The 25,829-nt window shown below is 42.6% G+C and overlaps 1 protein-coding gene across 1 annotated transcript in view; it reads right to left on the minus strand.

Annotated features, from left to right (window-relative positions):
* The window catches only part of OXSR1 (oxidative stress responsive kinase 1), a 110,176-nt gene that overhangs the window by 79,067 nt on the left and 5,280 nt on the right, over positions 1 to 25,829 (minus strand). Inside the window, exons 2-3 of the mRNA XM_081970225.1 lie at positions 12,274 to 12,386; positions 1,764 to 1,872 (exon numbers count right to left, since the gene is read on the minus strand). Coding sequence (XP_081826351.1) covers positions 1,764 to 1,872; positions 12,274 to 12,386 — 222 coding nt within the window. The remainder of the gene's footprint in view (positions 1 to 1,763; positions 1,873 to 12,273; positions 12,387 to 25,829) is intronic.

The raw sequence follows: 25,829 nt of genomic DNA on the forward strand, positions 1-25,829 counted from the left end.
GGATCACATGATCCCAGGACACTGCAACCAGTATAAATACATGCCAGTTGCCAAGTCATCAAGTTTTGATCACAGGGGATGCTGCAGTGGCTTTGAGTGTTAAAAAAAAAAAGGCGTAATTTGCCCTTTTCAGTGTTGTTGTAACTTTGAACAGTTGAATAGTCTTATCTGAAGACACAGCCGGGACAGAATGAACTATGGGTAGTCCTCAACATATGATCACAATTGAGCCCAACATTTATGTTGCTAAGTGAGAAATTTATTAAGTCAGTTTTGCTCCATTTTAATTTTTTCTTATCAGAATTGTTAAGTGAATCATTGCAGCCGTTAAGTTAGTAACATGGTTGTTAAGTGAATCCGGCTTCCCCATTGACTTTGCTTGTCAGAAGGTCGCAAAAGGTGATCCAATGACTCCGGGAAACTTGCAACCGTCATAAGTATGAGTCAGTTGGCAAGCGTCTGAATTTTGGTCACGTGATTATGGGGATGCTGCAATGGTTGTTAGTGTGGAATATGGTCACAAGTCACTTTTTTCAGTGCCGTTGCAACTGCAAACACTCACTAAAAGAACTGTTTTAAGTCGAGGACCACCTGTATATTTCCCTATTTGATTTGGTATATTTACTACAAAGTATGTTTTAGTCTACTGGTCCCCAAGCCTGTGGATAGCTTTAAAGCTGCCCTGTTTTAAAGCATTAATGTTTCAATGTTTTCCCCGCCATTCAATTCTCAGGAAGAGATTATCTCGTCCCACTCTCAAAGCGCATTGCTCCACATAGATTAGCAGAAACTGTGACAACTACACGCATACCCTATTATTTATCCATTTACTTGCTATATTTGAATTCTCAAAGGACGTCTGAGGCCTACGCTTTGGGAGAACAGCAATTATCGAAGAACAATGCCCAAATAGCACATGAATAAATCATAACGTTATTATCCAAAGTCTGAAAATCAGAATCCATTTTAACTCTAACAGCCGACACAAAAATGAAAAATGAGGTCATTTTTGCTAGTTCAGAGAGACTTCTGCAAATAAATTGCCACCTATCTCCTAAATTCAGCTTGAGTCCCAGCAATCCAGATTAACTTTACAGACAGTTCTCTATTTACAATCTGATGGTGTTGGGCATAAACTGGGGCACCCACGTGACCGACTTATTGTCATCACCTTTGCAGCAGCTACCTTTAAGAGAATGAGACTATTTAAAGCAGTTGCCACAATTGTTAAGTGAATTCTGCAGCCATTAAATGAATCAAATGTTTGCTACAGGCGAGATTTGCTGAAAAAAACAGGTGTAAATGTGGCTTTTTAGCAAACTCATCATGAAATTCAGTCTTATAACTGTCGGACGCTACAAATGGGTGTAAATCCATTTGTTGCTGGGTGTCCAACATGTGATCACATGAAGCAGCTGCCATAACTTTGATGGGTTGTAAATTGAGGACTACGGAAGCTGTGTCTACTTTTCATTTAGCCAATTAATATTCCTAAGTATCAAACACCTGCAGGAGAGAATGCTGTTTGTGTATGCCCTAACAGGCTGAATGTTTTCCTTATCCCTGGTTTGATCTATACATTGCACGTCATTGAAATCTTTAAAATTAAGATTAAAATCTTTAAAACATATTCTACTTAGGTGTCTTGCAGAAAAGGTGTTGTTGTTATTGACTCTATCTAAAAAATAGATCTGCCTTTTAAAATCCCACCGCCTTTTTTTACAAACCAAATCAAATAGCAGCAAAATTTACAGAAATCTTACCTCCACTTAGGAGCTTCATCACTAACCAAAGTTCATCTTTCACCACGAAAGAAGTATAGTAGGAGACAATATTTGGATGGTGGCACTGACTCATCGCTTGAATTTCTTTCTGAAAAGGAAGAGAAGGAAGAAAGGAAAATCAGCTTGCAATTCCTATTGTCTTTTAACACACTTAACCATCCTAAGCCGAAGTAACAGGACACCACCACAAAAACCTTCATTTACAGAGCTTCCGATGGGTGGGCTTCAATTCCCATAATTCCCCCCAGCCAGAGTGGTCATTGCTGAGAATTCTGGGAGTGAACTTACCCACCTGGATTCAACCCAGGTTGGGAAATATACCATATTTTTTGGAGTATAAGACACACCTTTTTTCCCCCTAAAAGAGGGTGAAAATTTGGGTGTGTCTTATACACTGAATGTAGCCCCGCCCACCCACCGGCCCCCACCCTTTGGCTTCTGCCTCCCAGCAATTTACCTCCTTGCAGCAAAGGGGAAAATGAGGCTTGCGGAGGCTGCAATAGGCTATAGCGATCCCTGCAGCCTGAAACAGCTGATGATCAGGAGGTCCATGTGAAATTGAAAGTGAACTTGAAGAGGCAGATCCCCCCCCCCCCGTTTTCCTCCCCAAAAGCTACTGTAGGTGCGTCTTACACTTCGGAGCGTCTTATACTCTGAAAAATACGGTATATAAGGAACAAAAGCTGAATCAAATCCTGGCTAAAAGGTAGGATTTGGGAATAGATTCTAGGCCCAGCCATTGCGAAGATATCCCAGACAGATTGAACTACAACTCTCATAAATATAACGGGTGCAGCATTTGCTAGTGAGTGTTGGAAAATATAGGTCTGCATTCCAATCGATATACAGGTAGTCCTCGACTTATGAGCACCCATTTAGCAATTGTTCGAAGTTATAGAACTGCACTGGAAAAAAAGGGACTTAGGACCTGTTCTTGCACTTATAATGGGTCGCAACACCTCCAGGGTCACATGAGTTTCAGGTGCTTGGCGACTGGCATGTATTTATGACGGCTGCAAAATCATGTGATCACCCTTTGTGACCTTGCCAGGCAGCTTCTGACGAGCAAAGTCAATGGAGGAAACCAGATTTGCTTAATGACCATGTGATTCACTGAACAACTGCGGTGAATCGTTTCAATTCAATTAATTTCAATTTATTTGTGCTTCTAGACCGCCCCCTCTCCCAGAAGGGACTCGGGGCGGTGTACAGTCCATAGAGAATATCACAAAAATACAATAAAAAATTAAATATGTACAGTTTGGAGGAGGTTAAAATGCAATTAAAAGAACTGTACAAAGCTAAATAAATATAATTTTTTTAAAATCCCTAAAACAGACACAACAGATTAAAAAACCCTAAGATAACCAGATAATAATACATTTGCCAGGAGGGACAGTTGTAATTATGCCAGGCCTGCTAATCGGAACAGGTGAGTCTTCAATTTTTGCCGGAAGGAGCGGAGGTCAGAAGTGGTTCTAATGTCGGGGGGGAGGTCATTCCAGAGGGTTGGGCCCATCACAGAGAAGGCCCTACTCCTTGGTGTCGCCCGTTGGCATTGCCTAGTGGACGGCACCAGGAGAAGTCCCTCCCTGTGTGAGCGAATTGGCCGCAGGGATGTATGTGGGAGGATGCGATCCCGCAAGTAACTAGGTCCCGTGCCACGGAGCGCTTTAAAGATGGTAATCAGCACCTTGAAACGCACCCGAAAAACCACAGGTAGCCAGTGCAGCTCGCGCAGGAGAGGTGTTACGTGGGAGTACCTCGTACTCCCCATCACAGCCCGCGATGGCAAAAAAAGATTGCAACATTGGACACATTTCACTTAACAACCATTTTGCCTAGTAAAAGAGATTCTGGCATCAATCGTGATCTTAAGTCAAGAATTACCTGTAACTGCAGAGGGAACAGCAGACCAATTAGATTGTTTCAAATCGTATTTGTAAATTGTTTTACAAATAAATCACACATAAATTTGTAAACAAACTACTTGTAAATTTTTTTACAAGTAAATTATTATTTGGGTTCCCAAGATGAAACCCTATTGCTTAGGGCCTCCCCAGATTCCTCTCTGTTCCTAATTTTGTTTTCCTTCTCTTAAGAAAGTGACTTGGGGAAAATAAGGGTAGGGTGCGGTGTTCCTGTTGGAAATCTGCAATTGAAAGTTTGATTGGTGTCCGATCAACGGGTGATTTGTGACAGCCACAAGGCTTGAGGCTTCTCAATGTGAGGTTCCACAAAACGTGCTCTCCAAATTCCAAACTTGCCTGAGGTCCCCAAGAAGGTCCAGGATGTTCACTCCATCGTGCAATGTGCAAAAAACTCACCCACATCCAGCATAACAAGGAGAAAGGAAGTGGCATTTCTTTTTTTAAATCCCTGCTTTATTGTTTCTATAACTAATTCAAGATAGCAACCGTATCTTATACTCCTTCCTTGTTTCCCCAACAGAAAAACCTTTTGAGTTAGGTTGGACCAAGAGAGAGGGACTGAGTCAAGTCACTCAGGAGGCTTTCATGCCTAAGGTAGGACTACAACTCACCGTCACCTGGTGATTGGCCCAAAATCACTCCGCCAGTTTTTATGCCTAGAGCAGGACTATAACTCACTTCTCCTGGGCATTGGGCCCAAGTCACCCAGCTGCTTTCATGCCTTAAGGCAGGACTAGAACTCACTTCTCCTGGGGACTGGCCCAAAGGCTCCCAGTCAGCTTTTACACCTAAGTCGGGACTAGAATTCACCCTCTCCTGGGAATTGGCCCAAAGATTCCCGGGCGGCTTTTACAACTGAGGCAGGACTAGAACTCACCGTCTCCTGGGGATTGGCCCAAAGTGACCCAGCTGCCATTCATGCCTAAAGTGGGACTAGAACTCACCATCTCCTGGTTTCTAGCCTGGTGCCATAACTACTAAACCAAACTGGCTCTCCGGTTTATTTTATCATTTATTCTTTACTTTCACTACACCAGGGATCGGCAACTTTTAAACACTCAAAGAGCCACAAAGGCCCTCCCCGGAAGCCCTTGTTAAATTCTGGTTCCCCCCCCCCCACCATAGAGTCTCCTCCTAGCATGGCATCCTTTTTCCTCTACCTATCCTAACAGAAAGCCCTATCAATTGTGGAGCTGACTGGTGACAGGGAGCCTCTCAGTAAAGGGATGAAAGAACCACATGCAGCTCCAGAGCCGCAGGTGGGCTCATCCCTGCACTAAACAATGCTATCTCAGCACTGGCCAACTTTTCCTGGGCATGGGAAATAAGCAGGGTCTAATCTGGTTTATGGTTAGCTGAGAGACCATGCAGACGTTCCAGGGTTGTAGCTTGGACCGGGCAGTTAAAAAAATACCCTGGAAAGAAATAACAACAATAAACCGCTGTTCGAAGAGGCTCCATGAGTTTGACTTGAAGGAAAGGTCCCCTTTTCCCAAGCACCGTGCTACCTGGGCTGATCTCCAAACTTCAATCCTGAAGATTATGTAGAGAGGGAGCAATAGGGATGCAGGACTACCAACAATTGAAGAATATCCTGGAAAAAAGGCTATTGAAAAACGTTGCCGCTTTGTTTTCCAGCGGGCTGCGTGGATACACAAGCAGTCCTTGACTTACAACCTTCCATTTAGTGACTGTGTAAGGTTACAACAGCACTGGAAAAAAAAAAGATTTTTGTGACTGGACGGCCGTTGCAGCATCCCCATGATGACAGGATCAAAATTTGGGCGTTTGGCAACTGGCTCATAATTATGGCAGTTTCGATGTTCCGAGATCATGTGATCATTTTTTGTGACTTACTGACAAACAAAGGGAATGTGGTAGCCAGATTCACTTAACAACCATATTCTAGCTTAACAACAGCATTGATTCACTTAACAACTGTGGCCAGAAAGGTTGTAAAATGGAGCAAAACTCGTTTAAAAATGTCTTGCTCGGCAACAGAGATTTTAGGCTCAATTGTGGTCGTTAAGTCAAGGACCACCCGTACCTAAGCTCCATTTGAGAGAGACTTTTTAAAGTGGACGTGCAATTTTTTTGTAAATAGTGGGAGAGATGAGGTTTTTTAAAAAAAAAAAATCATGGGAGGACACCATGCATCTGTGTATGGATCCTGAAACACAAGCATAAAAGACAAATATTCATACTGTGGCTAAATATAAAATTGGCTCTGAGGAGGCTCCTTGTTGACCAGACAGTCCTGAATATATATAATCCTTGATTAACCACTTGTTAAGCAAACATTGTAAGTTACGATGGTGCTGAATTGTGCTTACGACAAGTCCTTGGAGTTTTCCTAGCAGATCTACAGTCACATGACTACAATATGGGCCCTTGGCAATCAGTTTGCATTTATTACCAATTGCAATGTTCTGTGAGCATGTGACCTGTATTTGCAGTGTCCTCTGATGGCTTCCCCAGAAAGTCAATGGGGAAGCCAGCAGGAAAGGTTGAAAGACACTGAGATGTCTCAACCACCCATGCACCCCAGTGGTGAAATTCAATTTTTTTTACCACTGGTTCTGTAGGCGTGACTTGGTGGGCATGGCAGGGGAAGGATACTGCGAAATCCCCATTCCTTCCCCACTCTGGGACCAGCCAGAGGTGGTATTTGTCGGTTCTCTGAACTACTCAAAATTTCCGCTACCGGTTCTCCAGAACTTGTCAGGACCGGCTGGATTTCACCCCCGATGCACCCTCCCCAAACCTTGCCTCCCTCCCCATTCATGCATCTTAAATATCCTCTCTGACCTTCCCCGTGCCCCTTTCACTGCCTTGATTCCCCTACATGACCTCCCTCACCTACCAACTGCCAATTATTTGCAATAGACCTCTCTCAAGGGACTTGCAACTTCCTGCTGGCTTCCCCACTGACTTGGTTGTAGAAAGCCTCGCCTAGTGACTCAGGATTTAGTTAACATCACTGAGCCGTGGTGGTGCAGTGGTTAGACTGCAGTATTGCAGGCTAATTCTGCTGACTGACAGCAGTTCAATTCTCACCAGCTCAAGGTCGACTCAGCCTTCTATCCTTCCAAGATGGGTAAAATTAGGATTGTTGGGGGGAATATGCTATCTCTGTAAACGTTCCAGAGAATTTTCTAAAGCACTATGGAACGGTATATAAATGTAAGTGCTATTGCTATTCCTAACTGTCAACTCTAGCACCAGAGGTGTAGGAGCTGAAATCTGGGAAATATGGGAAAATGTGGGAAATATAACCATCACGGTTTATTTAACCATGGCTGGCTAAATGAACCTCATTGGACTCAGTTCGTGCAAGATGCCAGGCCAAAACTCAACCTCTTGATCTGTATTTATAAAAAATATCGTATTTTTCGGAGTATAAGACGCACTGGAGTATAAGATTCACCAAGGTTTTGAAGAGGCAAATTTTTTAAAAAGTAGGTAGGTAGATAGAGGGATAGAGAGAGAGGGAGAAAAAGAAAGAGAAATACAATAGGTAGGGAGGGAGAGAGTAGGTAGGTAGGTAGGTAGATAAAGGGAGAGAGAGAGAGAGAGAGAGAGAGAGAAAGAGAAATACAGTAGGGAGGGAGAGTGTAGGTAGGTAGAAGGATAGAGAGAGAAATGGAAAGAGAGAGAGAGAGAGAGAGAGAGAGAGAGAGAGAGAGAGAGAGAGAGAGAGAGAGATACAGTAGACAGGTAGGGAGAGAGAGAGAGAGAGAGTAGGTAGGTTAGTAGGTAGAGGAATAGAGAAAGAGAAAGAGAGAGAAATTCATTATTCAATGTATAAGATGCACCCAGATTTTCAGCCTCTTTTTTGAGGCAAAAAGGTGTGTCTTATACTCCGTATACCGTAAAAATACGGTATACGCCAATCCTGGAAAATAGACCTCCATGCAAAACACAATAACCTCAGTAGCTAGCTCCCGTAAGTAAACAAACAAATGAAAAGAGGATTTTTAATACAGTAATCTTTAAAGAAGACACAAATCCATTAGGCTTAAAGATTACATAGGGGAAAACAGAAATTAACAAGCTGCTAAACACTCTTGTCTCAAAAACAGGAACTGGCAAGTGCCTTTACAATAAAACGAGTTTTGCCAAGAAGCTAAAAAATTGAATTAGGCACTGTTTTTGGAACCTGAGCTTAACCATACCTCAACTCTGTAACCTACCACACCTTCTAGGTAACGTGAAATTGATTTTATGCAGCCTAAAAAATATCATCTAAGCTGCAAAACTGAATATTTTTTTTCAAAGCTGCAAACAAGCAGACTTATAGATCCAGGGACACATACATAATTGTTACTAATTTTTTTTAAAGAACGAAAACAACAGAAATGTTCAAAGAGAAAATAAGGGAAGGGGAAGGGAATCACAAAGAAGCAGCTTCTGGTCTTTGCTTTAAAAAATCACTAATTCATTTTTTTTCTCATTTCGGAAAAAAAGTACATGAATCGTTTCCAATGACTAAACAAGGAGACCTAGAACAACCAAAGTATTCAGTAGAAATTCAAGAATTGGCACCCTCAGCTTGTCAAGAGTATATATCAATTTAAAAATTTCAAACATTTTTGTAAAAGGCCTTTCAGATCCGAAGCAGTGCCATGTAGAAATGAAATGCGCCTGAAATGAAATTGTTGCACAAGGTTGTGTAGGTTATGATTTTAAAAATGCTCTTCCTGCACCCCTTTCCTTATACAGGTAGTCCTCGAGTTACAACCACAATCAAGCGCAAAATTTATGTTGCTACGTGAAACATTTAAGTGAATTGGTGAAGTTAACAAAAGTAACATGATGATTAAGTGAACCTGGCTTCCCCATTGATTTTGCCTGTCAGAAGATCTCAAAAACTGTTCTCAAGACCACCGGACTTTGCAACTATCATAAATAATAACTAGTTGACAAGCATCTGAATTTTGGTCCTGTGACCATGGGAATGTTGCAACAGTCATAAATATGAAAAATGGTCATACGTCCCTTTTTTCAGTCCCGTTGTAACTTTGAACGATCACTAAATGAACTCTTGTAAGTCGAGGACTACCTGTGCTTTCTAACTTCATACCCAACTATTACTTGATGTCACTCAGTCCCCGAATTTGGGGAGACATGTCTGCAGAGATAAAACAGCCTTGATTTTATTAACATCCTACAATTACCGCATTTTTGGAGTATAAGACGCACCTTTTTCCCTCAAAAAAGAGGGTGAAAATCTGGGTGTGTCTTATACACTGAATACAGCATTTTTTGCCTCCCGAAACACCGCCCCCTTTGCAAAAATGGCAATGCATAGCCTTTGGTAGGCTTCCAGAATGCTCCTGGGGGCTGGAGAGGGCAAAAATGAGCAAATAACAGGGCATTTTTTGGCTCGGTTTTGCCACCCCAGCCCCCAGGAGCACTCTATAAGCCTCCTAAAGACTTTGCATGCCCCCCCTTTTTTTTTGACAAAAAAGTAGGCCCATTTTCATGAAAAATGGGCCGTTTTTGAGAGGTCTGCAGAGTGCAAAACCTTTTTTTTTAAATTTGCTTCTTCAAAATCTTGGTGCGTCTTATACTCCAAAAATACAGTATACAAGCATATTTCTATTCGTTCACCTGGCACGCATAAAACACACCCTTCCAAATTTAAAACGTAAAACACTGCTAGTGTGTCTGAAGACAGCATTCATCTTGAGATTTCTGCTTGCTAATTATAAACACATCCTTGTTGTGAAGACTTCAAGAAGCACCAAGGTTTTGAGTCAGGGGAGGTCATGCTGGTTTTTAAGAAAGTTTTGAGCCAGGCAAAAGAAAAAAAAAATTCCCGAGGACAATTCCTTCTAAGAGAAGAGAAAGGAGATTTTTTTCGATCCCTCTGGAATTTTTGACACCCGACATAGTAAAACTGAGGGATTTTGATTTTTTTCCTTGAGCCTGTCTATCCCCCACTTATTCTAGCCCAGTGTTTCTCAAACATAGCAACTTTAGGTTGTGCAGATTTCAACTCGCAGAATTCCCCAGCCAGACTTAAAGTCAGCACATCTTAAAATTGCCAAATGTGATAAACACTGGTTTGCTGTGTTGTAGGAGCCCAGTCATTATGGCCAGTAATCAATGGTTTGCAGAGTATGCTGTGCCAGCCAAATCAAGATTGAGCAAAGCTTAGTACATCTTATCCCAGAAAGTAAAATTAATTGTGGGTGTCCAGTTTGTCACGAAGACATTTGTCTGGATCACTGTATTAAACCAGCGTTTCTCAACTTAGCAACTTTAAAAATGGGTGCTGTGCTCTTCAACCTCCCGAATTCTGGGAGTTGAAATCCATATATCCTAAATTTCCAAGCTCTAACCTGGTCTAAACCAGGAGTCACCAACCTTTCGGACCTGAGGGATCACTAAATTCATAATTTTAAATCCCGCGGTCCACTAATATGATCTGCCTAATGACTGGCTGGGTCAGTGTTGCTAGGTGGTCATGTGACTGGGTGGCCATGGCCAACTCGATGTCACTCACATCAAGGGGCACCTCGCCAGCCTCTACTCACCTCTCCCGTCCCAGCCACTCCTCGTCTGCCCACCCAGGCTCCTTAGGGCCTCAACCGAAAGCAGCTGTTGGAGCTAAGCAGACACCACGAGAAAGAATTGGCAGCTGGCTCAGTTCAGATTGGAGGACGTCACTGAGGACTAGGAGCATAGGCTTTCCAAGCAGAGGGAAGACCTGCGGGAATTCAAGGCCAGGTACCGGCTCCTGGAGGCTCAACGGGCTGAGATGGTCAGCCAGTTCCAGGCTATAATGCAGTCCCACTGGAAGGAGGCCTTCTGGCTCTTCACCACCAGCGGTGATTCCCTCCAGCCTTCGCCCAAAGCCCCGCATCAGGAGGCCGAAGCAGACCCCAAGTCAGAATTTCTGCCCCGCTCTGACCCACACAGAAAGACCCCGAAGAGGGAGACTCTCTGCAGCAACACAAGCGTTCATTGCACGTATTTTGCCATAGTTTGAGGAGCCCTGATTCAGTGCAATATAAAAAATGCAAATAATTTTTCTGCAATCCACCAAGATTTTCTCGTGGACCACCAGTTGGTGACCGCTGCTCTAAACCATCTTGGTTTTAACAAGTGAGTTTTCTGAATAAGTCTTTCAAATTGACAAATCTTGAAATCCAATAAGTTGTTTGAACTGAAGTGGTGGCAGTTACCCAGATAGCTTGGCACTGGTGTCCTAACATTGTCCAGGGTGTATTAGCAAAACAGGATTGCCAGATATGGATATTCCTGGATGACAACACAAATCCCATTTATACAGTCTCAAAATAGAACTGAACTGAATCACAATCCTCCTTGTGGCTTAAACAGGAATAACTTTATTCGCATTGAGGTCTGAACTAAACCACAAATCCTGTTGGCTTGGATCCCTAATTGCCACAGGAAGTGGAGAGCTCATAATTGGAATCATAAAGGAGATAGATCAAAATTCTTTTTCTCATTACTGTATATCTTTCCTTTTTAATTGTTCTCTAGCAAGCTTTTCATAAAGCAACATAATTTTCACCTTTTTTGTTTTTCATGCAGGATAAACAGGAGACTACTTTATTTATTGAACGATGGTTCCTCTATTTAAAATACTAGCTGATGATTCGGCATTGCCCATGTATTTATAGACATCGAAGCGTTTGTCTGACAGGGAGCCATTGAGAGGGCCCTTTCTTCCCCATACTCCCATGCCCATCATCCCTGCCCTCTCCCTTCAGTCTCCCATGCGCTCCTCTTCCCCACCCTGTCTACGATTCTGGCACTTTGCCCCAAATCCGTCAGCCGCATCCCCATTGGTCCACTGGAGGATGACTGTCACGGCTGGCTTTCCAGAGGAATCTGTGAAGGAACTGACATCACAAACAACTGCCGCTCTAGGATGCTGCATTCACTCTCCTTAACGGCCCAGGCTCCCCCCCCCATGACATCACAAGCAACTGCCGCTCTAGGATGCTGCATTTGTTCTCCTTAACGGGCCAGGCATTCCAGAGTTATGGTAGAACACACACACACACACACACACACACACACACACACACCATGGGTGTCTTACCCCCCCCCCCTAGTATTTGTTTCCAGCGGGTGAGTCGTCTGTGTATCAAGTTTGGTTGAAATTTTTCAAGGCACTCCAGACTTATGTTGGAACAAACATACATACAGCATTTTTTTAAAGAAAAAAGAAAGAAAGAATTAAAGAATTGTAAGAATTATATTATATTTATTATTATTATTTATCTGGCCGTATCCAATTCAACCAAGTTAACTTTGGGCAAAAATATTCAAGAAAGCTAACAAAAAGTATATAAAGCTACCGCTGGAAGCTTGCAAACAATAAAGCCTAAAGAGTCAAACAACAGTAACACCGTTATCTCATCTAACGTTAAATTTTTTTTAAAAAAAAACCCTGTAAGGGACCCACTAAAATTCCAACCAATTCCTGCCTCAAGAAGAATTATTACCATCAACCCCAAATCATAGTGATTTACAGACCCTAAATTAAGTGTGAAAGAACATAGGTGGAATTTTTGTACCAAGAGCTCGTCCATGCTGGTCTGGCATTTCTCAAGGTTGATCCGCTTAATTGCCACTTTTTCCTTCTTTGGGGTACAATGGGCTGCTTGGACCACAGCTGTTGCTCCACTCCCTGAAAAAGAACCACAAATACAAAATTAGGGAAGGCAGACTTGCTATAAATGGAATAGTTAGACAATACTAGCAGCAATTACACTTGGTCCTCAACTTACAGCCATTTATTTAGCGGCTGTTTGAAGATATAATAATGCTGAAAAGTCCTTGCACTTATGACCAATCCTAACATTATGACCATCACACTATCCCCATGATCGTAATTCGGGCACTTGGTAACTAATTCACATTTATGACTGTTTACAGCTTCCTGCGATCATGTAATTGTGATATTGATATTTAAATTTAGTAGCTGGAGCAATGGAGTTGTACAACGAGTCAGAACAAACCGTAATAGTTGATTGATGGGAGAGGGCTGGCTCCTGCCTGAGGTAATCTGTGCTGTGATTGGTTGCTGTGGGTGCGGAACGGGCGTTTTCTTCCCCCCCGCCTTTTTTCTTCTGCGGGAACTGCAATTTACCTCATGATGCTCCTGTTTGCCTGACCATCTTGTTCACTGCATATATATTGATGTAAAATATACTTATTTATCTAAAATGACAAGTTCGTGTCAGTGTCTCTGACTTCATTTGGACACCTGCTGCATAATTCCAAAGGTTCCGGATTTGGAATCTTTTTTGCCCATTTTCCAGTAAAAAAAACACTCAATGGAAAAATAGGTTTGCATTTGCGACTGCTGAGTTTGTTTTAAAAGTCACAGATTTGCTTAACAACTAGTACGACTCATTCAATTTCACTCCCAGTTTTGGTCATAAGTGAAGAACTCCCTGTACGTATTTGCAATTTAATCACAGCCCACTAACCAAAATGTCCAGGTTTAAAATCATCTACAAACACTGACCACTCCGTGCAAATTTCAATTACATACTAAAGATTCTTTCCCCAGGATATTTTTCAAGCAAAACAACTGTTCCCATAAAGGGACTCTCAAATGCCCTTCTGCCTTTTATACCCAGAGGTAAACTTTTAAAGAATGAACTGCTTTGTTTACAAAATTGTCCTTGGTGCAGCTAACCAAAACAATGTAAAGCTAATAAACAAACTTTTTAAAAAAAACAGCCAAAGGGGAAGCAGTCAGGAAAGGCAAAAACTTAGCTAAGGGAACTCTCATCAAAGCAGATCAGCACAATAGAATGGTTCAAAGAGAAATCCATTCCCGTTTTGACAGAAGATTGTCAGGCTTAACACTAATTTTTCCCAACCAAATTGTCAAACTGGCTGGTTTTAAAATTGATTTTAATGTTAGAAAGCAGGAAAAGCATCTATCTATCATCCATCTATCTATCTATCTATCTATCTATCTATCTATCTATCTATCTATCATCTATCTATCTATCTATCTATCTATCATCTATCTATCTATCTATCTATCTATCTATCATCTATCTATCTATCATCTATCTATCTCTATCTTTCTCTTTCTTTCTTATCTATCTATCTATCTATCTATCTATCTATCTCTGTCTATCATCTATCATCTATCTATCTATCTATCTATCTATCTATCTATCTATCTATCTATCTATCTATCTATCTATCTCTGTCTATCATCTATCTATCATCTATCTATCTATCTCTTTCTTTCTTTCTTTCTTTCTTATCTATCTATCTATCATCTATCTATCATCTATCATCTATCTATCTATCTATCTATCATCTATCTATCTATCTATCTATCTATCTATCTATCTATCTATCATCAGCTATCTATCTATCTGCTATCTATCTATCTATCTATCTATCTATCTCTATCTTTCTCTTTCTTTCTTTCTTATCTATCTATATATTTATCTATCATCTATCTATCTATCTATCTATCTATCATCTATCTATCTATCTATCTATCTATCTATCATCTATCTATCTCTATCTTTCTCTTTCTTTCTTTCTTTCTTTCTTTCTTTCTTTCTTTCTTTCTTTCTTTCCTTATCTATCTATCTGTCCACCCACCCACCCATCCGTCATTAAAACTCTCATTGTCTTTGTACCATCACGTTAAGTCAAATGGTGCGCTATACTGCAACATTTTTTGCAGCAAGGTCCCTAAAAGCCACTAACTTAAAAGAATGCATTAAAAATCCAGGACTTCTCTGGATATGAAATTCTCACAATGTTCAATTCTGTTTTATTTGCAAAGTTGTGGACATGGTGGCATCCTGCAGTCATGTGGTCATGATTTCCAATCAGGATGGATTTGATTTAAATAAAGTCAATTTAAATCGTGATTTAAATCATTGTGATTTAAATCACTAGTAAAAAGTCTTGATTTAAATCAACTCAATTTAAATAATAATTTTTTAAGCAGCAACTGTCATCTCTGTCCCACAGCGGGTTGACTCACCGACAGTCCTAATACTGCAGAATATACAACCTCATGCTATATAACTAAGCTCCATTTCATGCTGAATAAACTAAACTATTAATGTACCTTAAATAGAAAACTATCTTTAGATAGATTTTTACTCCAAAAGCATTTTATTAAAATAAATTTGATATTTTTGTAAAAAAAATCCGATTTATATTAAAACATCTGATTTAAATTTTAAAAAATCCGATTTAAATTTTAAAAATCTGATTATTATTTTTTTAAATCGTCAATTTTTATCCACCCTGTTTCTAACACAAGATCCAGCTTCCCACAAGCAAAGTCAATGGTGAAGCCGGTAGGAAATCGAAAGTCAGTCCCACTTCCGCTGCATTTTTGCCTACATAAAGTTGTTCCATTTCTCTGCTTAAATAAAGAAAGGTTGACATTATTGAAGTTCTTTTGCCATTAAAGCTAGTTTTCTATTTGCAATATATGCTCTTCCTAGATTAGGTGTGTCCAATCCTCCCTACCTCCTTTCTTCCCTCTCTTTTTTCCTTGCTTCCCCCTTCCCTTTCTTCATCCTTTCCTCCCTTCCCCTTCTCTTTTTTCAAATCCCTCCCTCCTTTCCCTTTTTCATCCTTTCCTTCCCCCTTTTTCCTCCCTCCCTCCCTCCCTTTCCCTTCCCTTTTTAATCCTTCCCTCCCTTCCCCTTTTTCCTCTCCTCTTTTTCATCCTTCCCTTCCTTCTCCTTTATTCCTCCCTCCCTCCCCTTCCTTCCTCTCCCATTTTTTCCTCCTTTCTTTCCTTCCCTTCCCCTTTTTTCCTCCTTCCCTTCCTTTCTTTCCTCATCCTTACTTTCCTTTCCTTTCCCTTCCCTTCCTTTTATCCTCCCCTCCCCTCTTCAACTTATTTTTGTCCTGGCCAGCCCTTCAATTAAATTTGTAAAGAAAGAGAATTTTAAAAGGCAGGCTTCTCTTATAAATACTTTTACTAAAAATACTTTGCACTGTCACAGGCAAATGAACGGGGCCCTTTGACACACATACCTCCCCCCCCCATTGAACCATACCACACTTCTTCCAGCTCAAGGAAAGCAGGCAGACAGACGCAGAAGAAAAATGTAAATACAGACATTGCTATAATTTCTTAAGTGGCTGTGTTGCTCCAGAATTGCTCAGGAGCAGAGAGAACAAAGGGAGAATAGGCACAAAAAACAGAGAAGTTGCAACAGCACTGGAAAAAAAAGTGGCTTATGGCCATTTTTCATACTTATGACTGTTACAGCATCCCAATGATCAAACTTCAGACACTTGGCAATCAACTCATATTTATGACCGTTGCAGTGTCCTGGGGGGGGTCATATGATCCACTTTTGTGACCTTCTGACAAGCAAAGTCAATGGGGAAGCCAGATTCACTTAACAACCAAGTTACTAACTTAACTGCAGTGATTCACTTAATAACTATGGCGAGAAAGGCTGTAAAATGGGGCAAAATGCACTTAGCAAGTATCTAGTTTAGCAATAGAAATTTTGGGCTCAATTGTGGTTTTAAGCCAAATAATATGATTTTATTCCTCAATCATATTATTCCTTGCCAGTTTATTGCCCTTAAACAACAACAACAACAAAAAACCTCACACAATTCAAAGGTTGATAATGAACTTTTCAAAAAGAATCAATTGCCTTATATCTGGGATAGACATCTCCTTCCAAAAAATGTGTTTGCACGCTAAGAGAAACTTTATTAACATAATCCCTAAATTGTTCTTGCAGCCAAGAAACAGGTAGACAAATTGATTTGAAAGGATGAATCACCTATTCGGAGGCAACCGAAGGACCAGCCCAGCAGATCAAACAATATTGTTTAGATAGACAGACATTTATTAGAAGGCTGTTGACAGATTTACTGCTACTGCTGCTCTGGTTATTGGAGCTGGCTTTTATTACCTAAACTGCTTTACTGATATTATCTTTGTGACTATGGTGAACTAGGCTGAATGTCCAGAGAAAGGACTCAAACATGTGGAAGAACCAACAGGCTTAACATCTTGACTGGATTCCAATCTCATTTTTATTGACATGGGACGCCTCCCCTATTAAGGCAAAGGTTCAATTCACAAGAAAATCGCATTCCAAACTATTTGAGAGGCTACATCCATGAAATACACTATATTGCCAAAAGTATTCGCTCCCCCATCCAAATAATCAGAATCAGGTGTTCCAATCCCTTCCATGGCCACAGGTGTATAAAACCAAGTCCCTAGGCATGCAGGCTGTTTTGACAAACATTGGTGAAAGAAGGGGTCGCTCTCAGGAGCTCAGTGAATTCCAGCGTGGAACTGTGATAGGATGCCACCTGTGCAACAAATCCAGTCGTGAAATTTCCTCGCTCCTAAATATTCCACAGTCCACTGTCAGCTGTATTATAAGAACGTGGAAGTGTTTGGGAACGGAAGCAACTCAGCCACAAAGTGGTAGGCCACGGAAACTCGTCCAACATCAGTGTGTGACCTCACAAATGCGCTTCTTGAAGAACGGTCAAAAATTCCCATAAACACACTCCTGAACCTTGTGGACAGCCTTCCCAGTAGAGTTGAAGCTGTTATAGCTGCCAAGGGTGGACCGACGTCATATTGAACCCTATGGATTAGGAATGGGATGTCACTTACAGTAAGTTCATATGCGAGTAAAGGCAGGTGAGCGAATACTTTTGGCAATATAGTGTATCAACCAATCAGAAAGCAGCTGGAAGGGACCTTGAAGGTCTTCTAGTCCAACCCCGTTTAGCAGGAAATCCTATACTTGTGATGGCAAACTTATGGCATGCGTGCCACAGGTGGAACATGGAGCCATATCTGAGGGCACTTGAGGCATTGCCCTATGTCAGTTCCTGTGCACTGACTGGCCAGCTGATTTTTGGCCTTCCAGAGAGCGGGAGAGGCCATTTTTGCCCTCCCCAGGCTTTAGGAAAGAACCTGTGAATGGCGAAAAACATGCCCAATGGGTCAACCGGAAGTTTGGAAACGAACTTCCAGTTTGCCTGTTGGGCCCGTTTTTCTCCTCTACAGGCTCCGGAGGCTTTCCTGAAGCCTGGGGAGGACAAGAAACGGCCCAGTGGGCCTACCAGAAATCCAGAGGCTTCAGTGAGGCCTATGCGCATGTCCAGGGGGACGGGACGCAGGGTGGGCTGTGTGTGCATGCGAGGGGGGGCATTGCATTATGGGTGTGGGCACACACATGCGCAGAATCACACGCGCACCCTTTTGGCACCCGAGAAGAAAAACATTCGCCATCACTGTCCTTTACAATCTGAGACAAAAACTAAGAAAGTCCAGCTGCCTTTTGGAAAAAGCACGTTTGGGAAAACCATGACCTGAATTAGAGGTGTGTATTCAGCAGTTCTGACCAGTTCTGGAAAACCGGTAGCGGAAATTTTGAGTAGTTCGGAGAACCAGTAAATACCGCCTCTGGCTGGCCATGCCCCCATCTATTCTCTGCCTCACGAGTCCCAGATGATCAGGAGGGAATGGGGATTTTGCAGTAACCTTGCTCTTCCCGGCCACGCCCACCAAGCCACGCCCACAGAACTGGTAATAAAAAAAAATTGAATGCCACCACTGACCTGGATGACTGAGAATCTCTATGGACATAAATTACACCGTTTGACTGGGGCCAACCCAGTGATGGGATACAAGGTATCCCAGGTATCATTCCAGTACTAGGTATCCCAGGTACCGTTCTGGTACGGTGCTCTGGAGGGCCCACCTGCCTTCCCCTCGTCCTCCTTACCTGTATTTGAGCTGATTGAGGCTTTCGCGCACAGCGCATGCGCGACACTCCGCCAAGCAGCTGGAGCATCACGGGCGGTAAGTACGCATGCATGCAGGTGCACATAGTGGATGCTCGGCCCCGTTGCAGCGTACCAGTTGCAATGGGATCCAGGACCCACCACTGGGCCAACCCAATACCACTACAGGAATTCCTTTGATTTACAACAGTTCATTTTGTGACCACTGAAAGTTACAACGGCACTGAAAAAAAAGCGGCCTATGATAACATGATGGTCACATGATCAAAATGTGAATTGTTTGGTAACTGGCTCACATTTACGACGGTTGCAGTATCCCTGAGATATGTGACCCCCTTTTGTGACGTTCTGACAAGCAAAGTCAATGGGGAAGCCAGATTCACTTAACAACCATGTGACTAACTTAACAACTACAACAATTCACTTAACAACTGTTGCAAGAAATGTCGTAAAATGGGGAAAAAACCCACTTAACCAATGTTTCACTTAGCAACATAAATTATGGGCTCAAATGTGGTAGTTAAGTCCAGGACTATCTCTACTCATGATCTTTTCCATGGGACTGAAAACATGGAAGAAAATTAGGGGTGAACGAAATCCGCAATCCATTTAGACCAGCGACTGCCTCTGGAGGTGGGGGGGCCTTCATCTTTTAAGCCCCCCCAGAAGTTCAGACATCCTTTGTCACTTTGGCTAATCCCAGCTGATGACACGGACATAACTGCCGTCTTTGGAAATGGAATTAATCAGATATCGTGCTGAGTAATAGTTTCCCCCTCACCTCTGTTGTGCTCTAGATAACGCAAGGACATTTCACAAGGGGATTTCCTTTCCCTTTTTTCCATGTTCTGAAATTCTTGACATGATAGCAGCCTTCCAATATTTGAGGGGCTGCCACAAAGAAGAGGGGGTCAATTTATTCTCCAAAGCACCAGAAGACAGGACAAGAAACAACGGATGGAAACTCGTCAAGGAAAGAAGCAACCTGGAACTAAGGAGAAATTTCTTGGGTATTTATTTATAGGGGGGAAATGTCCGGACCAAAGTAATTTCTAATGTTGGATTTTCCCCCTTTCCAGAGGGAGCCCCCTTGTGGAGTAGTGTGAAACCGTTACCATGGCAATTCCACTGCACTGTATAGTAGAAGCCATTTTGCAGCAGTACAGTAGAAGCCATTTTAAGGCACAATAGGCTATATCTTAACGGAACACACACCCTAAGGAGTGTTAGGAGTGTCTTACCACCACCATGACCCCGGGCAAAGGGGCCATAGTTCCCCATCTCTGCTCTATGACATCTGATTTTAAAAATGCTACCCTACCCACCACACACATCCCTTCCATGGCCATCTTCTCAAGGCCAGACCTACCATCGCCTTCAATCTCTCTTCAGATAGCTGAGCTTCTTGTTCTCCTCCTGTCCTTCTCTGAACCTGTTCCAATTTATCTTAATCTCTTTCAATCCAGAAATAGATAGAGCCAGGGTTGCTCAAAAGCAGCAACAACATAGTCCTCGATTTACGACCGGTCGCTTAATATGCCGTTTAAAATTACCTCAGACCTACCTCCCAAGGATCACTTACAACCCAGTTCTGAAATTCCGATGGTTGCCCTCTGGTCACGTGTCCCGCATTTTACAACCATTTGCATTTTACAACAGTTTTACCAAAGACCAGCATTTACTTCCATTTTCCAAGGAGACGAACTCATAGTGTATAATTGGTTCGCTCAATGTATGTAGCATTCACTTAACAACGTCTGCAAAAAGGTTGTGAAAATTGAGTCACACCAGAGTCCTGTTTTACAAATGTTAGTTTTACAACTGTCATTACGGGCCTAAGTCAGGAATAATCATATAGTGGACACTTTATTTTCTATGATTTGGACAATACAGTATACTATGGTCAATGCCACCCTAATACTGCCACTACAATCTTTACTATGACAGCAAAATACTTTTGTTTTCTTTATATCTGGATCGTCTTGCTGGATCACTATTATGTAACCAGATTCTCCTGTCCTATACCTCTGTAAGGGATGCGCTGTCCCAGTGGCTAAGACGCTGAGCTTGTTGATCAGAAAGGTCGGCAGTTCGGCGGTTCGAATCCCAAGCACCACATAATGGAGTGAGCTCCTATTACTTGTCCCAGCTTCTGCCCACCTAGCAGTTTGAAAGCACGTAAAAACTGCAAGTAGAAAAGTAGGAACCAGCTTTGGTGGAAAGGTAACAACGTTCTGTGCGCCTTTGGCGTTTAGTCTCCCAGCCACATGACCACGGAAACGTTTTTAGACAGTTCTGGCTCTTCAGCTTTGAAACAGAGATGAGCACCACCCCCTAGAGTCGGAAACGACTAGCACTTATGTGCAAGGGGAACCTTTACCTTTACCTTATGAATAAATATATAAAATGATTGCTGACCTCACTGATATGATTGGAGTGGGAACTGTCCATGATTTTGTTTGTCTATTTTTGGAAAATTTGGAAGAATTTCCTCAATTTCCTTCAAAGAGCTGGAGAGTCAAGTTTTCAAACTTTTTCAAATAGAAAGATCATAATCAGTGTTAACAGTAAAGATGGGTTTGCAAAACCAACTATAGAATCAGGAGATGACAACTGGCTAACATTCAAGGCTAGTAAGCAAATCCTTCAGGGAAGTTATGCTTCCCCCCCCCCCCCCCCCCATCTGCAGGTCGTCCCAAAGGTGTTTTTTTCAATTGGCAACTGGACTTTTCAGTTTTTCTTTGAAGATGTTTCGCTTCTACATCCAAGAAGCTTTTCAGCTCTGACCGAGTGAAGGGGAATGGAAAGACTTACTCGCCTTAGACAACTGGAATCCTTTAAGAGAGTCATGAAGGCTACCTGGAGGTTTGTCTGTGTCCTCAGGGGCACCTGAGTAGTGCAAATGGGTGTGGAGCCTTGTTGGAACTGCGGAGAGGACTGTGTTGTAAACTGGGGATAGATGATGTCGTATCCCCCCCCCTCTGTTCACCTTTACCTTATACCTCTGCACCTAACTTTTAAAATTTTTACTTATTCATTTGCATCCTGCTTTTACAGATAATCCTTGATTTACAACCGCACTCTATCCTGGTAAATGTAGGCCTCACTGTGCGACCACAACTGAGCCCAACATTTATATTGCTAAGCGAGACATTTGTTTAGTGATCTCTGCCCCATTTCACAATCTGTCTTGCCACATTTGTTGAGTGAATCACTGCAGTTATTAAGTAAGTAACATGGATATTAAGGAAATCTGGCTTCCTCATTGACTTTGCCTATCAGAAGGTCACCAAGGGGCATCACATGACCCTGGGACATTGGCGACCGTCATAAATATGAGTCAGTAATCAAGCATCCGAATTTTGACCATGTGCATGCTGCAATAGACGTGTGAAAAACTGTTATAAGTCACTTTTTTCATTGCTGTTTTGTCACTAAATATACTGTTGTAAATCAGGAACTACCTCTATTATTACTTTTTACAACTAACTCAAGGTGACAAACATATCCAACATATTCCTCATCCTGTCTTCTCCACAACCACAACAACCCTATGGCTTTTATGATTAAGGCGGGACTAGAACTCATGGTCTCCGGGTGACTGGCCCAAATTCACCCAGCCAGCTTTCACACCAAAGATGGGACGTGAACTCATGTTCTCTTTTCTAGCCTGGTGCCTTAACCACTTGACCAAGGATGGCTTTTGTCGGGGCGTGCCAAAAGTGTGGGGAGCATGGGGGGCTTGTGCATGCCTTCCCCTCCCCCTGCGCATGCCATAGGTTTGCCATCATGGCAGTAGATCCAAGTTTGCACTATTACTGTTAAATTAACTTATGATCATTTTTCACCTTTACGACCGTTGTGGCATCCCCAGGATCACACGATTTACATTCGGATGCTTGGCAACTGACCCATATTTATGACGGTCGCAGCGTCCCCGGGGTCATGTGATCCCCTTTTGCAACCTTCCGACAAGGAAAGTCAGTGAGCAAAACAGATTCAATTAACCCACCGTGTTACTAGTTTAACAACTGCAGCGATCCACTCAACAAATGTGGCAGACTCATTGGATGAATTTCTCACTTGGCAACGTATAACCCTCGGGCTCAATTGCAGATCGAGGACTACGCATGCCACGGGTTGAAAAGCACCGCATTGGAGCTTTCTCCTCCCCTTTTGGAAAATGGGCACATATGTTCTCCTTCTCCCCAGTTTTCCGTCATGTCTCACAAATGACACAAAATGTTGCAACCAGATTTTCAGCGACCATATTTTTTCGGAGTATAAGACGCACCATAATTTTGAAGAGGTGAATTTTTAAAAAAAAGTTTTTGCACTCTGCCGGCCTCCCAAACTTCTGCACGCGTTTTTTGCAAAAGGAAAAAAAAGGGGGGGACGACATGCAAAAAAAAAAAAGGGGGGGGGAAACAGCCCATTTTCTCTCTCTCTTTTTTTTTTGCCCTCTCCAGCCCTCAGGAGCACTTTGCAAGCCTCCTAAACCTCCTGCATGTACGCAAAGAGGGCGGGGTTTCAGTAGGCCAAAAATGCTGTATTCAGTTGATAAGACACATCCAGGTTTTCACCCTCTTTGGCCGGGGGGGGGGGGGGGGGGAGAAGGGAGGGAAGCTGCGTCTTATACTCCAAAAAATACGATAGTTCTGGGATTGTATGGGATTGAGCGGATCTTGAGAGATTTAAGCCCATTCAAAATAAAGAAGCGTTCTGTAACTATGCTTTTATGATCCAATCTCATTTTTTCCATTATATTCTTAGTACAGCCTTTATTGTCATTGTACAAAATAAATACAACGAAATTGGTTATTCTTCTCTATTTCCTTGTACAACACTTTGTTTTATTGGCAAAACGCAGACTAATTAATACATAGCTTTCACTGCCTTCTTCTGTATCCTGCTGCAAGGTTGAAAACGGAGTGAAGAGAAAATTCAATTTCAAATTTTCAATTGTACCTTTTTTGGGGGGAAGGGATAGGAAAGAGATGGGATTGCAAAAGCACACAGGAGAACTATGGTTTGTTAAAATAGGATGGAGGGGCGTGCAAATGCCTATATAGGCAATGCTCTTGACCTTTAGCCTGTCTTCCTACGAACTGTGTGTGTTCTTTGCAAGGATTTTAGCCACATCCTGGCTGTTCAAAAGCATTTGGGAATCGGGGAAGGGGTGGGGAAGTGGGAGAGAAGGATGAAGAGGAAAGAAAAGAGAAATTTCAAAAAAAGCAGATTGGCTAAACTGCTAAAACCAGCCGGTGAAGAAACGGAAGGGGTGAAAGGTCTACGGGAAAAGACCAATCTTCCCATTTCATTCACTGTCACTTCGAAAAGAAATATGAAACATATGAAAACAAGGAACGACAGTCTGTCAGTGAAATTTCTGTTTCCTGCGAGACTGCCAATAACCATCACTCCATTTACCAGTTCCTGGAAGGACTAGAACACCAGACCGAGTTCTAATTTTAAAGGAACCGAAAGGAGAAAAATTAGAACCAGACCGACTGTTCATGTGGCGGGGAAGGAGATTTGAGTTTAGCGGCGGGAGAGAACAAAGGAGAAAGGATGGAAGCAAATGCCATCTTAAAATGAATTTGCCTCCAAGAACCAAACTAGACATGTTGAAGGACCAAGGGATTCACTATTGTTTGAAGAAGTGGGAGGACTTGACTTAAGCGTGGGTTACAGTTACGACCACAATTGAGGGGCAATCCAGGAGGAAGGCCACCTCCAACAGAAGACACTGAAGGTTTTCAGACAGCACCAGTGGTGGGAGCACTGGTACGGTGCTTCGGAGGGCCCAACCCGTACCGGTTGCAACGGGATCCAGAATCCACCACTGGAGAGCACTTACAACTCGATTTCATTGAGGGCTGCATCAGGTTTGTGTTTCACCTCGGGGAGGGAGGGTGTGCGTGGCCAGCTGCACATCACTCATGTCAGGGGCGCCTGTAGTGGCCCGAGCACTCTGCCAACAAAAACAGGCTCCCAAGCTCCACTTTTGGCTTTGATTCCACCTAAAACCAGGGGTGAAATACTACCGGTTTGGACTGGTTGACCCGAATCGGTAGTAAAAAAAAGCTAACACCCGGCAAAACGGTATTTCTGACGATCAGCTGTGACGCACGATTTCTATTAGCTAGAAAGCGGGATTTCCTGCTTTCTAGCTAATCTAAATTGTGTGGCGCAGCGGATTCCCCCCACCCTCGCTGTTCTACTTTGCAGGGGTGCTCGGTAGAAGGCTCCGCCCACCCACCTGGACATCATCACGTCCGCTTTTGACACTCTGTGCACGAGTGGCGTTGGCGCGTGTGAGCAGAGCGCATGCGCTCATATTTGCGAACCGGTAGCGAAGTAGAATTTAATCCTTGCCTGAAACAATCTGCCAGTGAAAATGTGCGGCCCTCCTGACCTCCTTTTTCAGTGGCAGAGATACCATGGGTCAGTCCTTCGCTATTTCCAGCACGGCCTCACTGGACAGATCTAAGCAGATGTGACACTCAGTCAGTCAGGAGTTCTGATGAAGAAGGATGAGAATTGATAGCACGTTTTTTTCTATTCAAATCATACTTAAGAAGTTTATCCGTAAAAAACAATGGGTTTTTGTCGCGGGTCCCAATGGATGTCTTTAAAGACAGATCCACCCAAAATCTTCATTTAGAGTAGCCCACAACGGCACATGGATATCACCACCAGCATTTGTCAAGTGAGGTTTGCCCCATTTTATGACCTTTCTTGCCACAGTTGTTAAGTGAATCACAGCAGTCGATTAGTTAGCAGCCTGGTTGTTGAGCGACTCTGGCTTTCCCATTGACTTCTGCTGGTCATAAATGTGAGTCAGTTGCCAAGCCTCTGAATTTTGATCACATGACCATGAGGATGCTCAAAGTCCTAACTGTGAAAAACAATCTAAGTCACATTTTTCAGTGGCATTGTAACCTTGAACGGTCACTACACGACCGACTGTTGTAAGTTGAGGACTACCTGTATATTTGCAGAAATATAAATGGAATACTTATGCAACTCTCCCCAAAGGACCGACATATAGGTTCCTTGATGTTTAGTGATGTGAAAAACTAATCCAGGCTTAAGTAAAGGTAAAGGTTCCCCTCGCGCATACCTGCTAGTCATTCCCGACTCTAGGGGGCGGTGCTCAGCTCCGTTTCAAAGTCAAAGAGCCAGCACTGTCCGAAGACGTCTCCGTGGTCATGTGGCCGGCATTGATTCAACGCCGAAGGTGCATGGAACGCTGTTCCCTTCCCACCAAAGGTGGTGCTTATTTTTCTACTTGCATTTTTACATGCTTTCGAACTGCTAG

The sequence above is a fragment of the Natrix helvetica genome, assembly GCF_964273705.1.
Source record: "Natrix helvetica genome assembly, chromosome: Z".
NCBI classification, from domain to species: Eukaryota; Metazoa; Chordata; class Lepidosauria; order Squamata; family Natricidae; genus Natrix; species Natrix helvetica.